This window comes from Denticeps clupeoides, chromosome 10 (assembly GCF_900700375.1).
Source record: "Denticeps clupeoides chromosome 10, fDenClu1.1, whole genome shotgun sequence".
NCBI lineage: Eukaryota > Metazoa > Chordata > Actinopteri > Clupeiformes > Denticipitidae > Denticeps > Denticeps clupeoides.
In genome coordinates, this window is record NC_041716.1 from 4,801,863 (window position 1) to 4,818,901 (window position 17,039).

At 46.2% G+C, this 17,039-nt stretch overlaps 3 protein-coding genes across 7 annotated transcripts; 1 reads left to right on the top strand and 2 right to left on the bottom strand.

Annotated features, from left to right (window-relative positions):
• Positions 1 to 25: 25 nt before the first annotated feature.
• Positions 26 to 7,351, bottom strand: ampd1 (adenosine monophosphate deaminase 1 (isoform M)). 3 transcript variants are annotated; one of them, XM_028992905.1, is made up of 17 exons: positions 7,200 to 7,334; positions 6,026 to 6,040; positions 5,389 to 5,394; positions 4,428 to 4,593; positions 4,189 to 4,294; positions 3,812 to 3,977; positions 3,503 to 3,722; positions 3,227 to 3,356; positions 2,909 to 3,103; positions 2,660 to 2,791; positions 2,405 to 2,568; positions 2,196 to 2,322; positions 1,955 to 2,118; positions 1,752 to 1,872; positions 1,509 to 1,682; positions 1,318 to 1,428; positions 26 to 230 (listed from the first exon to the last, which is right to left on the bottom strand). In XM_028992905.1, exons 1-17 carry the CDS (start codon positions 7,219 to 7,221, stop codon positions 72 to 74), a joined length of 2,178 nt encoding a protein of 725 aa, XP_028848738.1. In that variant the 5' UTR covers positions 7,222 to 7,334; the 3' UTR covers positions 26 to 71. The 3 variants fall into 3 exon arrangements, with proteins under 3 accessions (XP_028848738.1, XP_028848739.1, XP_028848740.1); XM_028992906.1 differs by lacking the exon at positions 6,026 to 6,040 and having other exon boundaries at positions 7,200 to 7,351; XM_028992907.1 differs by lacking the exons at positions 5,389 to 5,394; positions 6,026 to 6,040 and having other exon boundaries at positions 7,200 to 7,338.
• Positions 7,352 to 7,562: 211 nt separating this feature from the next.
• Positions 7,563 to 12,512, bottom strand: nras (NRAS proto-oncogene, GTPase). 3 transcript variants are annotated; one of them, XM_028992916.1, is made up of 6 exons: positions 12,240 to 12,511; positions 11,184 to 11,356; positions 10,159 to 10,297; positions 9,585 to 9,763; positions 9,115 to 9,271; positions 7,563 to 9,023 (listed from the first exon to the last, which is right to left on the bottom strand). In XM_028992916.1, exons 3-6 carry the CDS (start codon positions 10,267 to 10,269, stop codon positions 8,904 to 8,906), a joined length of 567 nt encoding a protein of 188 aa, XP_028848749.1. In that variant the 5' UTR covers positions 10,270 to 10,297; positions 11,184 to 11,356; positions 12,240 to 12,511; the 3' UTR covers positions 7,563 to 8,903. The 3 variants fall into 3 exon arrangements, with proteins under 3 accessions (XP_028848749.1, XP_028848750.1, XP_028848751.1); XM_028992917.1 differs by lacking the exon at positions 12,240 to 12,511 and adding an exon at positions 12,011 to 12,228; XM_028992918.1 differs by lacking the exon at positions 11,184 to 11,356 and having other exon boundaries at positions 12,240 to 12,512.
• A 2,823-nt stretch (positions 12,513 to 15,335) lies between these two features.
• rassf11 (Ras association domain family member 11) lies at positions 15,336 to 16,986 on the top strand. The gene is made up of 2 exons (XM_028993367.1): positions 15,336 to 15,438; positions 15,521 to 16,986. Exons 1-2 carry the CDS (start codon positions 15,336 to 15,338, stop codon positions 16,879 to 16,881), a joined length of 1,464 nt encoding a protein of 487 aa, XP_028849200.1. The 3' UTR covers positions 16,882 to 16,986.
• Positions 16,987 to 17,039: the final 53 nt, after the last annotated feature.

Consider the following 17,039-nt stretch of genomic DNA (forward strand, 5'->3'; position numbering starts at 1 on the left):
AAGAAACAGAAAAGAAACCACCGGCAAATATTTTGGTTTGTTTTATTTTTATCTGCAGGTCATCTCCAGGTTTAGTCTTCGCCCTTCAGGCACTCCTTGATGAGGTTGAGTTCGTAGCACAGGGTCTCGTAGCGATACGCCATGCGGATCTGAGCCACGTTTGTCTTACGGATGTCGTTGCCCTCGGGGCCCTCCTTCAGGTAGCCTGTGCCCAAGAAGTGAGTCTTTTCCTGGTGTGGGAGAAAAATGTTGTATGTTAGGGACAAGGAAGGAAGCGGCCCCGTAATCAGAAGTTCGAATCCTGATTCCGCCAAGGTGCCAGTGAGCAAAGCACCATCCCCACACACTACTCCCAGGCACCTGTCATGGATGCCCACTGCTCAGCAAGGTTAAAAATGGTTAAAAGCAGAGGACACATTTCATTGAGTCACCGTGTGCTGTGCTGTGTATGACAATCACTTCACTTAGTATGTCAGTAACCTCATCCTCCTAAAACATATAGTCATATATGTTTGCATTACAAGTGAAAGTGAAGTGATCGTCACTGTGAAACACTGCGGCACAGCGCACACAATGAAATGTGTCCTCTGCATTTAACCATCACCCTTAACACAGACATATACTTGCAGTTGACTGTGTACGTGTGTACAGCTGCAGACCATATCCTGCATTCTTTGTGTCGTTTTTTTGTGCATGTACTCAAGTTAACGGATACACCTGCGTAATTTTATAGGGGCAGTGTTGCGAGATCTGCACTCAACAGAAGACTGTTTTAAGATGCAGGTATTCATTTATTTATTTGGTTTGCGGCCTCGACACTGAGGCCGTGAGGAGTACATACTATTACGACACGTTGTACAGATATCAGCGGTGGTGGCCTAGAGGGTAAGGAAAAGGACCCATAATCAGACGGTTGTTGGTTCAAATCCCGAATCTCCAAGGTGCCACTGAGCAAAGCACCGTCCCCCACACACTGCTCCCCGGGCGCCTTTCATGGCTGCCCACTGTTCACCAAGGGTGATGGGTTAAATGCAGAGGACACATTTGGTTGTGCTGCAGTGTTTCACAATGACAATCGGTTCACTTTCACAAACGTTAGCAATGTAACTGTGTATGGATACGCCTACCTAGCTCACAGCAAGTATATTTCAGTCTTTAGTGAGCAGTGGGCAGCCATGAAAGGCGCCCGGGGAGCATTGTGTGCCACCTTGGTGGTACAGTATTCAAACAGGCAGCCTCCTGATTACAGGTCAGCTTCCTTACTCACTAGGCCACCACTGTCCCAAGTGCCATACACCTTTGGGTGCGTGAAGTCACCTGTGCAGATAAACCGCTCTGCAGCACGCTGTTCCTGGCAATCTCGCACATGTCACAGGTGCTGAGCTTGAACACCTGGGCCGCAATGGCGTACTCTTCCATCAAAGGCTCCTGAAACGACAAGTACCAGAGGTGAGCCTACAGGGGGCGCAAGATCCTTGTTATGCAAGGAGGGGGAGCAAAGGCCTCGCCTTGGTGTAGTGGAACTGCATGGGGTCGTCAGTGGACAAAGACACCACCAGGCCCTTCTGGTGGAACTCAAGCAAGGGGTTCTTGTTGTACTCCAAGAACAGGCTGTTGTTGCTGAGAGGAGACATGGCGATAGGCAGCTGAGTCAGGAAGTAGAGGTACTGCAGGACCGGGCTCTGTAGGGAAGAGGAAGTTGCGTAAGCATGCGCTGGGGTGGCCGAGATGGGCTAAGATTCCGTGCCGACCTTCTTGAGGTTGAGGCCGTGAGAGATGTTGTCGGCAGTCATGAAGCACGCCAGGAGGTGAGTCACGGCACCGGCCTCGCCACAGTGGGGTCTGAACAGGAAAGTATTCATGCCCCTCTCCCTACAGATAAATCACAATCAGCACACAAGACCGCAAAATGCCCCGCCACGGTCAGACCTTGTAGAGATGAAAAGGAACTCACTTGCGCAGCTGATTCAGCACTGCAATGTTAGCATACATGTAGTAGATGTAATAAGTGTAAGAGGGGTTCTTAGCGATGTCCCACTCCTCAGGTTTAGGGCTCTTCGTCGAGAACATGTGACCACTGTGCTTGGACTCATCGTCCACGCTGTCAAAACCTGTGACCTGTAGAGGTGTCGCCAGGACCTCGTTCAGTAATTTTGCAGCAACGGCAACACCTTTCAAATGCGTCCATGACTCACATGCTTGAGGAAGATGCTGAGCTCAGGATTGGCATGGGGGTTGATGGTAGCCTCGAAAACGGGAAGAAAGATGTTCTCCAGCATCTTTCCAAAGTGGGGCACAAAGTTCCTGGCCCTGAAAATGTCGCTGAAAGACACGGTCATTCCTTGTTTATGAGTAGCGAGAGGTTGTATGGACACTTGCGTAATTACTTCAAAGATACACTCACTAAATTCTAGGCACTTGAATCATCCACTTGAGGTTAGGGGAGAACACTCTGTTCTTGTTAAACCAGCTGGAGAGCTTGGTCCACTCATTGGGGTTGCAGCCATAAATGGACAAACGGGGTTCCGCATACTGGTATTTGGCATCTTCGAGGTCACTGGCCACTTCCTGCGAGAGAGAGAGAGAGAGGTCAAATGACCATGAGCAGCTAATAGAGACGGCGTCAGGAAAGTGACTGCAGTGGAGCCGGTGTCTCTACCTTGATGATCCTAGCAAAGTATTCGCCTCCAATGTGATTCTCGGTCTTCAGGTAGAGATCACGCAGCTCACTGGCACCGACTGGGTTGTATTTCGCATTGAACTTATCAAAGCGCTGAAAGGTTTGTCTGCCCTAAAGGATAAGAGAGAATAATAAGCAAACGCCATAAACATATTGCTATATGCTTATATTGGCATATATATTTATGTGACTCTACATGCATTAATGTAATGGCGACTGCTAACTCACAGCATGCACATCCAGGGAGTCGACTGTAAGGTCGTAAGGGTGGAGATTTAGGGACGCAAACAGATCCTTCATGGACATCTCTTTGTCCTTAGCTTTATACACGACCCTGTCTGCATCCACGCGAAAGGACTTCTTGATGAAGCGCAGGAGATGCTTCTGGTTCATGCAAGCTGCTGCGTGGATGTGTGTATCGACCTAGGGCAAGAGACCAACAGAAAGAAGATTTTATATATAAACTCCACTATTAATACATTATATAGATCCAGGAATGGTGTAAATGAAATGATCAAACGATGAGACATTGTTTGGAAGCAGCACCTTCCTGCAGTTGTAGAAATCCCTGTGGGGATTGTTCTTCAACTCCTTCATCTCCTCCATCTCATTCAACATCTCATGCACATTGAACTTGGAACTGAGAAACTTCAGACGGCGATGAGTGTAAGTCTTGCTACAGACAAAAATTAAGGCAAAGTCAAGCCAGTTAAAATCTGGTAGATTAACAAGGAGGGTGGTCGCAGTCTAGTGGTTAACACACTCGCCCAGAAACCAGAAAACCCCACTTACTACCATTGGGTCACTAAGCAACACACTCACGTTGGGCCTTGAGCAATCAGGGCAATGAGGAAGTTCATGTCGTCGATGAAGGTGGCGTAGTCTGGAGCTGGCAGCTTCATTGGCTCGTTTTTGTCAGCAGCCGGGGCGTCTTTGTATATGCAGATGACACCGTCCCGCATGCGTGCAACCCAGCCCTTGTTCTCAGGAAGGGTCTTGGAGTCAAAGGGGTCCTCCCCTTGCTTGGGTGGTGCTGTGAAGACTGAGGACAACAATGCATTTTTCACCTTTCGAGCTTTTATTACAAGCTATTACAAGAATAAATTGTCAAGGAAGGTCGCCCCCCTCTACCTGGTTGTTCAAGGCTCTCGGCTTTCCACTTCTCCCCCTCGACTGCACTCAGAAACTGAGATGCAGTGCCGGAGAATCGCTGTATTGCAAGCTTCATATACTTCTCCCTGATACATAGAGCACGATAAAGACCTTTGCAAGAGAGCTCAAAGTCATCCATGGTCACCTAAAGAATAAAAAGTTTAAAAGGACTTCATTATGGAATAATGATTTCGTTAACACTATTATATGCAAAGACTTCATTCATGTTTCAAACCAAAAACAACATATGGATTCTTAAATCTGTTCACAGCCAGCATTCAAGGCTGCAGTTACTCCATCGTGGGAACATTTACAACCGCAACAGGCACTGCGTGATTAAAACTCTAAGGACAGACCCCAGCAGCGTAGTCTCCCTTGATGGCCACTCGCTGAAAATCTGGCACCTCCAGGTACAGCGGTTTGTCGTCCAGGTCTTTAGTGGCACGCAACATCATCTTCTTACTAAGAACATGCATGAAAATATAAGACAATATAAGAGCTGGACTATGGTTTGTGAAGAAAATGGCTGTAAAGGATATGCAAATTAAGTATGCTGTGGGAAACAGATAATTGAGAGAGTGATGCTCCTTTTTACCGTTTCTCAACATCGTCATCAGCCTGGACATGCATGGCATGCTCCTGGTTGAGGATGGGACAGTCCTCGGCTACATCAAAAAGTGAGATCTCCTCTCGGATGTCTTCATCTTTTGCATCACTGGCAAACACCTTCTCGGCGAAAGCACGCATGTGCTCATCTGTCTCTGCCGGCAAAGTAACGGATGAAGATACTGGTCAGTATAGGCTTGCACATGTTTGAAATAGAAAAGACGCTCTTGGTAATGACTGTGTAATGGTATCAAGCACCAACATGTATGGAGACACATGGAAGCATGGTGCAATGCAGGGACACGCCTTAGCGTCCTTTACTGTCCCTGACATTGGCAAGGCAAGACGGACAGACAGTCCAATTCTTACAAACTTTTTCCAAAGTCAAATTTAATGTGTGATTTAATCGGTTTTAGGTCATTTCTGTCAACATTCCCCAGTTAGTAACCGCTGCACAGTGTATGGAGGACATTGAAAGAATCCTGCCAAAAACTCCACATGTAATCCCAGTCTGTATTTTTTAACAATAAGCACATTTAGACATCACTTACATAAGCCAGCTCTGGAACTAAGCGGTCAATGTATCAGCACACCACATAAACGTCAACCCTCATCTGTATATTTGATGAGGTATACTCCCGTTTTCATGCAACTCTTCGCCAAGATAGACACAAATTTTAGAGATCCACCTTAATTCCACTCCAAAATTGAACACTGGTAATAAAGGTCCTCAGCAGATTCTCATTTTCTCATGGTCATGCTTGTTTTTGGCACATTGTAATGATCGGCACGCAGTAACATTTCCTTTGTTCATTTGCCATGCAGTACAAGCAAACTGCAGGATTCAGTAAATGAACTGAATTGCAAGAACCTTTATTCGGCTTTGAATAACTAAAAGTACAGACAGCTTTGCCAGCTTGCCACTCGGTCTACTCACACAGCATACTTACTCTTGTCTGATAAGGCACCCCCAACAGAAAAAGCCAAAAGTAGACGTTTCCAAGAACACAAAAGGAGAGGGAAACATGTTAGCATTGGTATTAATACGTTAATGGGAACATTGTTTTGTACTTAAGCTATACACGTTATTAATTAATATAAAAAAAATAATAAAAAAAGTAAAATATGGAGATAAACATCAGACAGTGCTCCGTGAATGGATGATGAGCATGCTCTACTCTGACCACATGAGAGCAGAATGGTACAGTCTGTATAAAATTGCAATTGTCAACGGCTCGTCAATGCTACTAGGAGGTATTTTTCTTGTTAATCAATTAGGATGAAATTGTGCAATGGGGCTTAGTATAGTGTTTGTGAAGAAAACGGCTGTAAAGGATATGCAAATTAAGCATACGGTGGGAAACAGATAATTGAATCACACAAATGCTTCTTGTTTGCAGTTTTCAGCATGCACATTGTGAAAACGTAATTAGTTCATTTATTTGTTCACTATGAAGTCAGCCCAGAGAGGGTTTAACCTGGTCAGATCAGGAATGAACAAAGTGAACAGTAAAGAAATAAGATGACATGTGAAATGCTCCACCATGATGGATCCCAGAAGCAATGGCCCTTCACTTTTGTACTTACTTTGCCCCTTTCCATCTATTGCATTAGTATCATGCCCACACAGTGGACAGGTCAGAGGTCAGGTATAAGGGGAGGGGGGAAAAAAAACAAAACACATAAATAGTTGTTACATCAAGAGAATGAAAGAAGGATTTACTTTCAGTGAGTTTGGGTCTTAGAAATAACAGAATTTTAATACAGGCCGCACATCCTTGGTAAATGTATACCGGGGTTTCACATTAGCATGGAGGAACCAACTAAGGCCACCCACATCTTTATTTGACGTGAAACAAATCACCACCATTGCCTGCTAACACTCAGTCCAAAGTAGTCTTGTGCCTCCCAGGCTGAGCTGCTGAAGAGATAGGGTTTCTATTTTTCACCCCCCGAGAGACAAAACCACCCACAGACAACTTATGACTGACAACATGTCAGTCAGCACCTACCACGATGGACTCGTAATAGTTATCAGACATCTATTGGTGAGAAATTGGAGAGCATAATTATATCAGTATTCTCCTGGTGCTCAAATGAAGTACTCTTATCTGTCTAAATTGATTCTTGAATCCAATCCCCCCCTCATTTAGTTTCCTCGCCAGTCAGTCTAAAAGTCATCAGTCTTGCTTAAAGTCAGCAGCTGTGCAGGACATCAGCGTGAAACATGGCACGGCCCAGCGTTCCGACACAAGCTCGTGTTCCTGCTCAAGTAACACCAGACGGGCCAGGGCGAAGCCTGAGCAGCAGCATCTTCAAGTCAGGACTGACGCAAGCATCCCTAAGAATAAATCTCACCAATAAAATAAAATTCTGGACCTCCCGTGGCCCGTTCTAACGTGTAAGATTTTGTGCGGCGTGCCATTCACATGGTAAAGAATGGGTTTGGCCAATATGGTGGGCAAGATGAACAGGCCCAGAACTCAACGTGCTGCAAAAAATCCAATTGCATCTAATGAAGAGTGTTTGGAGATCAAACCAGAAGAGACACTGAAGCAATAATCTTGCATAACAGCAGCTGGTCCTGTCGGTACCTGACTGGTATTACCACATGGCCAAAAAAAAACAAAAACTCAAATTTGCTTTTTAAAGAGATGTTCATGTGCCCAACAGTCTTCAAATAGAAATAACTAGCACGTGTAAATGAGGGGGAGAAACTAAAAAAGGTCTCACATTTTGAACGGGAACAAGCAGAGCTCACCTGGCATTGCAACCTTCGGCATGTTGACAGCAGTTCACCGACACGGCAGCTCTCCCTGAGGACTGGGTTGGCAGGACACGCACCTCGGCACGGCGTCGGGTAAGTGCGACGCTCTTGCGGCTCCCGTTGTAATATTAAGCACTCTCCTGCCCGCTGTAACCAGAGCCCCGTACCCACCAAGAGGAGATCCTCATGAGCAGAGCTCTATTTTAAGTCCGGACTGGTTGCCAGGTCTCCATCAAGGCCGTGGGGTCCAGGAGGAGCCTACAAGTCAGGGCGTTGAGAGTATGTAGACCGTGGGGAAATGAGTGTCGTGTTGGAAAAGTAACAACCACCAAAGAACAGGCACACGCACTAAATGAGTGTGGCTATGTAAAAATTAATTTAATAATGACATAAGGCCTCTTTATCCGCTAATACAAAGTTAATAGGATGCAAAAATAGGCATGGGAATAAAGCTCAGCTTAGATGGCAATTCCAGTCCAAAAAAACAGGAACAAAAAAATTACAATAAATTTCTTAGGCTGCAAAGGTAAACATCAAGGCCAATAGGTTGAGACATCTTCACATTATATAAAAAAAATTCTCCAGAACTGACCCTGGTATTAATGCCCCCATACCCATAAAAATTACAACAGTTTCTCAGACTAGCTGAAGTAATAATAATAATAAAAAAAAAAAAAAGTAAATTGGTGATCATTTGTAAAGTGCATCTGTAGCACTGAACACAGTGGCATGGCTAAAGTATCAGGCAATACAGTACCTATGTCTTTACATCTGATCTTAAACAGAAAGGCACTAGAACCAAAACCAACTATTAGCAAAAACGATGCTGAAATGTGCTTCATCAAATATACAAATCCACACAAATATTAGACAGAAAAAAAAGAAACATAAAAAAAGGCACATAAAATGTGAACTAGCATTTCTTGAAATGTTTCTCATCCATTTGTTTCTGAATGCCACTGGATGTTCTAACCAAAAAAAAAATTAAAATAAAAAAAAAAAAACCAAACAAACAAACAAACTGTTTCTACCATAGCAGGCACAATAATGCCAGTGAGAACTGGACTGGATTTCTTTGGTAACTTTAAATGAATAGATTTAGGGCTGGGCTCTGATTGCCAATTAAACCAATTAAATAAGATTAACTGACAGCGTGCTGCGCATCATTTTCTATGATGAAGAGGCAGGGCTTACATCTTCCGGTATAGTGAGCATATGATTGTGTACTCACGTAGAATCTGCACGTAAGGGAGCAGTAACACTCCTACAGTGCTGCTCAGCCAACCACAAACAGAATCAGATAATCAGAACGGTAGTTTGATGATTTTCTGCCCAGCCCTACTGAGGCACATGATTCCTGAGCACTGGAGGAGGAGGGGGGTGTAGAACACATTCAGTCAGAGACGTCCAATCCTTTCTGAAAAGAAGAAAAAAAAAAAAGAACACATCCCCAAAAGATAACCGGTTCCCTCAGAGCAGTCAGACCTTCACACACATAGCAGGCCAAAGACGTTCTGCAGTGACCCAGACTGGCCAGCAGGGGGCCACACACAGCAGAAGCCAACCCTACAGACACACCTGAGGTACACAAGTAAAAACCGCTCCAGAACAACTCCACGGACACCCTGCAACACAAAATAAATGTGTCCATCCACCTGACAAATGCCCCTCTGAAAACACAGTGGAAATGTTCTTGGTTCACATGACTGCACAGGAGAGTCCTAAACAGCCCTGCTTCCTGTCCTCCCGGCTGTTGAGCTTCTTCATGCGATAGTGCCGGATTTCCCGTACCAGGGTATAGAAGGCGTCCTCCACTCCCTGACCATGGAATGGTGAAGAGAGGCTTTGTGTAAGGAAATCAGAGACACAAATTTGATATATATAAAAAAAACTGCTGAAAGTAACCCACCTGTCTGGTCTTTGCCGATGTTTCTACAAACTCAATGCCGTAGCTTCTGGCCAGCTCCTGTGCTTGCTTTGTGTCCACAGTTCTGGCCAAATCACACTTGTTTCCCACGAGCACCATCGGCACGTCGTCAGAGTCCTTAACCCGCTTTATCTGTTCTCTGTGGAGGAGAGGCAGTGAACGGGTGAGCGGACAGGATCCCTACACTTTAACCCCTCAAGAGTCGCGGCATTCAAACCCACTTCTGTAGTCGCAAGGCCACCACTGCCCAGTTACCTGGGGCAGTGGTGGCCAAGTGGGTAAGGAAACCGACCCATAATCAGAAGCCACTGAGCAAAGTACCGTCCCCACACACTGCTCACCAAGGGTGATGGTTAAAAGCAGAGGACACATTTCGTTGTGTCACCGTGGGCTGTGCTGTGCTGCAGTGTATCACGATAATAATAAGAACAATAGAGTAAAAGCTTCCACACCTGTACAAATGCACATCCGCGAAGGACTTGCTGTTGTTGATGGCGAACACACAGAGGAAGCCCTCTCCAGTCCTCATGTACTGGTCCCTCATGGCGCTGTACTCCTCTTGACCAGCGGTGTCCAGGATGTCCAGCAGGCACGTCTCTCCGTCAATCACCACCTGCTTCCTGTAGGAGTCCTGCATCCACCAGGTGCGAGACTGGTTAATGTCCACACTCGGAAACGATGGCTATGGACCAATCGCCGGGGAGGGCCATGGACAACCACGCATTGTGCAGGTATCAAGTATCTGCCCTCAGGAGGTCACCATGGTAACTGCTGCCCACATGGAGCTTCAATTCCTCATTTTATTGTTTGCCATAAAGTACACCGAATTATAATTACAAAGAGAGTTTGTGTAAAAAAAAAAAAAAAAAGCCAATGGAGACATTCTACTTTCACCACATGCACCTCATCTCCCATTTCATTTCTGGTGGATACGTGATTTGCACCTTTTTAAAATATGCTCTGTTCTACATGCAAATGCAACAGTAAAAGAAACAGTCTGTGGGCAAGCGACACCCAGTCACTCACCTCAATCGTTGGGTCATACTCATCCACGAAGTGGTTCTGGATGAGCTGGATGGTCAGAGCACTCTTGCCGACACCACCAGCACCCACCACCACCAACTTGTACTCGGTCATCTTTGTTGAGATTAAATCTTTGTTTTACCTTCAAGAAATGATAAAAAAAAAAAAAAAAACGTATTAATTAAATGATTCGCTGTGTAATTTTCATACATATAAATTAGCCATGTGTTCTATACTATTGATTGATACTAGACATTCACTCCTGAAATAAACCATGTCCTTTTCCAGATGAGCTTTGTATAACTAGGTATATAGTCCCGCCTCATATTCTCCGAATTAGCCCCCGGTTGAACGCGATGGTGCAGGAGGGATTACGCGGACCCCCCGATCCATTCGGCATAGAATATTTACGGAATGCAGACCTAAATGTCAAACATCTTCTCAGAGTACAGCCAGGGGGCGGGGAGGTTCAGAAAGTGCTGAAGCAACAGGAGGGGGCACTCAATGTTCCGTCGGTGTACAGCATTAATATCGCTAGACAAGTTCATTTTGGACTTGTGCTTTACGAACCGTGCTCACTGTCAAAGTCTGTGCGGGGAAAGTTTGACAATTTAAAAGGTCTGCACTTAGGAGGGTTTTTTTGTATGTTTGCTAGTGTGATTATGTCTTTTTAAGGCAAATTTGTCTGACATAAGAATCATGTCAGCACTTACAACCCCCCATATGGTTGGGTGGGAGGGGCCAGCAAGGGTTTAAAGTTGATCAAGCCGGCAAATAATCCCCCAAAGCACAGTTTTATTAACCACCTAAAACAAATGGGACAAGTCTCTCGAAACCGATTAAAAAACAGAGCACTAGCCAAGGCCAACGCCTGGTGAAAAAGTCCCACTGGCCAGGCCAGAAGGTTCAGGGGATGAGCGGGGTCCAATTCCCCGCGATTGCATTTCAGCAGCAGCAGCGTGCTCACCGACGCCGTGCATTCGTGTCCAAGTGACCAGGCGCTGCGGCCACTTCGTCTCAGCACTAACCTCGAGCGGCTCTCCGAGTGCCTTTCTCCCTGTTGTCGGCCTTGAAACGCAGCGTCTCGGGTTACTGCGAGTTGGAAACGCAGCCTTATTCTCCCAGCGCCGAACAGGTGTCGTGGTAAAGGTCGGACGAGATCAGAACCTACCACCGCCACATGCCAGGCAGTCTGGAAAGGCTACAGATCACCACGTGTTAGAAGGAATAAAACAATGCATCAGATTATTGTAAAACGTTGTATAGCCAGTGGCATTCCATAAACGCACATGACCATAACGTCGGCAACACCCTATTTCAACCCGCTGCGGCCGAAATGCGAGTCAATGGTGTTTTTCGCTTCTCGCACACAGATGTAATAAATGTAGAAGGAGTTAAAAAATTAGATTTGGCTCTTTTATTTATTTTTTTTTTTTTTAAATTCATGTACAATCCCGCCCGGTTTCTGAAAGTTAAAAAGCCCAACCTCGCACCCCGCGGTGGACCAAGTAAAACAGCACTGAGCGTGGTTTCCAATGTAAATATGCCATAATATAAAAGCTAGTAATGATCATTATAATTTTAATGATCGCCTCCAGTAGCCAGCTAGCTTATAATGCTAACGGAGCCGATGTGACGTACGTGAGCTTGAAAAGTACGGAGGATGGAGAGTAAACACTGATTCTGAATTCGAATTTTGAATTGAAAAGGCTGAATGCAGAATTTCGCTGTTCTTTGTGATTTCTTGTACTTCGAAACACGCGTCCCCCGGCAGTCTCGGTGCGGCGTTAGCCGGCACCGCTAGGTCGCTAACGATTGGCTTATTTAGTTAAAAGTACCCGAACACGGCTCTGACCGAAACGCGGTGTTAATTGTCGCCCGGGTCGCCGTTTGAGAAACGCGGTTTCTCCCCCTGCTCTCCCAGGCTCGGACGCGACCGGAGCAAGAAGCCACCTCCCTGAATGAAGTCGCCGGCCGGCTGACGCCCGCTCCGGCGAGGCTGAGCCGAGCGCGTCGACGAACGGGGACACCCCCCCCCGCCAGCCCCGAGGGCCAGGATCACGGCCGCGGCGAGAGAAACTCACCTTTTTCCGCCCGCGTCGACGTAGCTGACGTTAGCGGCGAGCTAACCCGGAGTTTGCCGTTCTGGCCCGAGGGCGTGGGGCGGCTGGAGGTTACGTGAGAGCCGCGGCTAATCGGGGAGGAGCTGCCATGTACATGACGACGAAATAAAACTACCTTGACGGGGTTAAATACAAAATAAAGTAGATAAGTTGGACGGGGGGAGCTAGCTGCTACCCAGGACAGCGGGGAGACGCGCCGAACTTCCTGGCTGACTCGCGCGGACACACCCAGGGTCGCGACGAACGTCGCTGCTGACGTCATCCGCACGGGAACTACGTCACTCGAACCGGCGTCCTATAATAAAACCTTTCAGCGTTGAGAAATGTGAAATCTCTTGTGGGGTTTCTGGGCGAAAAGCAGAATACAAGCAAAAGCATTGTACAGCGAGTAAATACCATACCATAAATACCAAAATAAATAGAACATTCAACACGATGTAACTCCAAGTGTGAAATCAAGCTATCCACTTAAGAAGCAACACTGTTAGACAATCAGTTTCACATGCTGTTGTGCAAAAGGAATAGACAAGAGGTGGAAATTATAGGAAATCAGTAAGACATCTCCAATAAAGGCGCAGTCCTGCAGGTGGTGCCCACAGACCACTTCTCAGTTCCTATGCTCTCTGGCTGCTGTTTTGGTCACTTTTGAATGCTGGTGGAGCTTTCACTCTGGTGGTAGCAAGAGACGGAGTCTACAACCCACACAAGTGGCTCAGGTAGTGCAGCTCATCCAGGATGGAACATCAGTGAGAGCTGTGGCAAGGAGGTTTGCTGTCTCTCCTGTAGTGTAGTGTCCAGAGTATGGAGGCGCTACCAGGAGACAGGACAGCACACCAGGAGACTTGGTGGAGGCCGTAGGAGGCCAACAACCCAGCAGCAGGACCGCTACATCCACCTTTGTACAAGGAGGAAGAGGAGTAGCGCTGCCAGAGCCCTACAAAATGACCTCCAGCAGGTCACAAATGTGCCCCTCCATTGCGACACACATCGAAATGGATCCTCTGCTTTTAACAATCACCCTTGGTGAGCAGTGAGCAGCTATGACAGATGCCCAGGGAGCAGTTTGCTCAGCGCAACTTGGCGGATCGGGACTCAAACCGGCAACCTTCTGATTACGGGGCCACTTCCTTAACCACTAGGCCAAGCAGATGTGACAGAATCTAGAGATGTCGTGGAGAACATTCTGTTTCCTCCAGCATGACCGGTTTGGCAGTGGGTCAGTAATGGTGTGGGGTGGCATGACTTTGGGGGCCGCACTGCCCTCCATGTGCTTACCAGAGGCACATAATCCACCAACTCCACCACAATCTGTCCAGAATTTGGCAGACACTTTAGTCCAAGTCTCAGGAGACCATAAACCTCCTCATTAGGAGCATGTCCCGGCATTGTAGGGAGGTCATACAGGCACGTGGAGGCCACACACACAACTGAGCCTCATTTTGACTTGTTTTAAGGACATTACGTCAAAGTTGGATCAGCCTGTAGTGTTTGTTAATTATTTTTTACTTTATGGGTTTATACATTTGATGGGTGGTAGTAGCCTAGTGGGTAAAACACTCGCCTGTGAACCAGAAGACCCAGGTTCAAATCCCACTTACTATCATTGTGTCCCTGAGCAAGAGACCTAACCCCGAGTGTCTCCATGGGGGAACTATCCCTGTAACTACTGATTGTAAGTCGCTCTGGATAAGGGCGTCTGATAAATGCTGTTTTATGCTTTGATAATTTGTGTTTTATTGTTTGTTTGTTTGTTTTTTGTCCGCACATTCAACTATGTAAAGAACAAAGTATTTAAGAATATTTTTAATATAATAATAATTTTTGAGTAGTATGTTTAGTTATTCTTTTGTCATTGTTTCACAATGACAATTACTTCACTTTCAAACTAACAGTGAAATGTGGCTAAATAAAGTGAATGTTTTTTCCACCCTTTCCCTTACTCAGTACCCGAACATATATCAGTTCTTTTAACTTCATTCATAAACTGAGGAGGAAGTAAAACAAGGCTAATATATATATTTCTGCCTCGGCACTGCAGAAATATGTAAATTAAACCTAGTGCCGGACTGAAATAGAACTTCAAAGATGTTCTCCCATCAAAATTGCTTTTAATGCTTGGAAGCCCAGGACTAGGCTTAACCCACAATGGTAAAACCGACTCAATATGAATTCAATCTATATATAAAAAAAAAAAAAGAAAATCATAAATCATAACTTTAAAAAAAATCCTGTTGGAAGCCTGTATGGAGATTCAAACAGAAAGAATAAATGAATGAAAAAGAAAGTGTAAAGAATTACTATATGTTAGCCAGATTTGTCTCATACATGATGAATTATTAGATATATAGATGTATATGTGTGTAGATAATGTAACTCAGGGAGCTGCACGTCCGCAGCAATCGGCCATTCCTGCGTTCCGCTCCGATTATAATCATCTCCTCCGAGGAAGAAATGGAAGAAAACACCCAGACTTTAAAGTAAATATTTGCGACATTTCTGTACGGGACTAACACGGTGCACTTCACTGCGGACTTCAGCTCGGAACAACACAAATGCAGTTAAGGTATTTGAATTTTTTATGCACAATAAATGTAGAGTGGATTATAGATTATCAAGTAAATGAAATGAAACTTTTTACCGTATTTCATCAGTTTTAAGTATGTTTAAAGTAGTCATAACTAAACCAAATGGGTCAAAAGTATATGAAGGTGCTACACCGAATATTACTTTTAACGTAATAAACTTGTAAACATAAAGTTGGGACAAGGGCCTTGTTGAAAAAAAGAAAAAAAAAAAAAAAAAGAATAAACATTAAGCAGCCTTTATGGGGAAAAAAAAAGTGACGACTCCCTCGTTGCTGGACTAGGACCCGACTGATTACAAATGGGAAAAAGAGGGGGGGGAAGGAAAAAAAAAAAAAAAAAAAAATGGATATGAATATAACCTTTCAGAAACGGTGACTCAGAATTCATCCAGATGATCCGGGTTGCATCACATAGTGGGTTTTGTGACATTCCTGCATTAAATTAGCTGGTAACGGAACTTGGTTGTTACAGAATGGAAGTGAAAGTGTGTGTTGAAGGGGTCCAGCGAGTCGTCTGTGGCGTCACCGAAAAGACTACATGCCAAGAAGTCGTCATTGCTCTGGCCCAGGCTCTAGGTAAGCGTCTAGAGACACTCATCACATCTTCTGTTACTCTTCTGTCACAATCAGCTCTTTTGCAAATGGCTCTGTTTTTCAGGCCGAGCTGGCCGATATACACTGAATGAGAGATTTAAGGAGTATGAGCGCCACGTGACGCCTGACGAGCGGCTTCTGGAGTCCTTGGAGAAGTATGGCCCTCATGCTGGGGATGTCCAGCTCACCTTACACCACAACGGGCCTCCTGCAGAAGATGTAGGTGGCAAACCGAGAGCGAGCAGGTTCCAGAACGGGCCACAGCTGAGGCGCCTGGACGGGGTCAGCAGAATGCGACGGAGCAGCGGAGGAATCAACCTGCAGCGCCAGAGCCTGCCACCTCTGTCCCGCCTGCGGCTACACTCGGAGCCCGCCCCCGAGGTGCCAAAAAAGGCAAAAAGAAAGTCCCTGACGATGATGGAGGAGGCCTGGGGCTGGCTGGAGAATCTGGGCCGAGGTGGAAAGCAGCAATTAGGTCGAGATAAGGTCAAAAGCAAAGATAAGGGAAAACAGCAGTCTGAAAATATCCCAGTCTCCCTGGACCAGGAGCCCTCAGTGGGCCAAGAGGAGGCCATCAAAAAAGTGGAGCTTACAGAACAGCAGGGCATAATAAGATGTCTCTGGAAACATGGAAAAGATCACAGAGGAAGCGATAAGGGAGAGAAGGCAAACAGTTACCAAATTGAAGACCCGAACAAAGACCTAGAAGGCCCCATATCAACGCTCAGAGTAGACGAACTTCCACTGCAGGCTAGCAAGGAGATGCAGGATGAGAAAGAAGAGCTCTGGAACCTGGTCCTTCGCCAGCAGGCCACTCTGCTGGAGCTACGTTCGAAGATAGACTCCGCAGACAAGCAGGTCCTCAAGATGGAAGAACAGCAGAGCATTGCTAAAGGAGAGACAGAGGCTGACCAGAAGCTCACAGAAGCCACTGAGCAGCTGGGCTTCTGGGAAAACGAGCTAAAGGCTGAAGAGGGACATGAGCGGGACCTGCAGAAACAGTTTCTGGAAATGAAGGAGAAAGCCGCCAAGTGTAAGGCCAGACTTGAAGAGTACAAATGCAGGCTGGAGGGGCTTGACCTCAGAACCCTCGTAGGCCAAGAGGAGCAGACATGCAAAGATGCCACCACAGGTGCACAAAAAGGCAGCGGTCTGGGCCTCTGTGCTCAAAGTTCTCAGCAAGACCGTGAGCTCTGCAAGACAAAGGCGATGCAGAACAGAGCACTCACAGAAAAGAGGTTCATAAGCCGGGTGGATTCCAAACTGCCGGTGGTGGCAGTTTCACCGAACCAGGTGACGGACCCGAGCCAGCTGCGGGAGTGGTGGGCCCGCTGGTCCGAGAGCAAAGGCCCGACACCGGCAGCACAGCCCAAGGTCATCCACCGGTCAGAGATCACAATTCGCCTCAACAGCACAAGAGTTTGACGAGCCGGAGGGGAGGGCCGCTCTGCAACACCCACACCAACCAGCCACACCAGTAAAAGCACTGATCAGCTGCAATAATGCTCGTCGACTGCAAAAAAGTAAAGTGAATGTATACACTTCAAGTACACAAGTATTTTTATGTATATAGACACTCATCC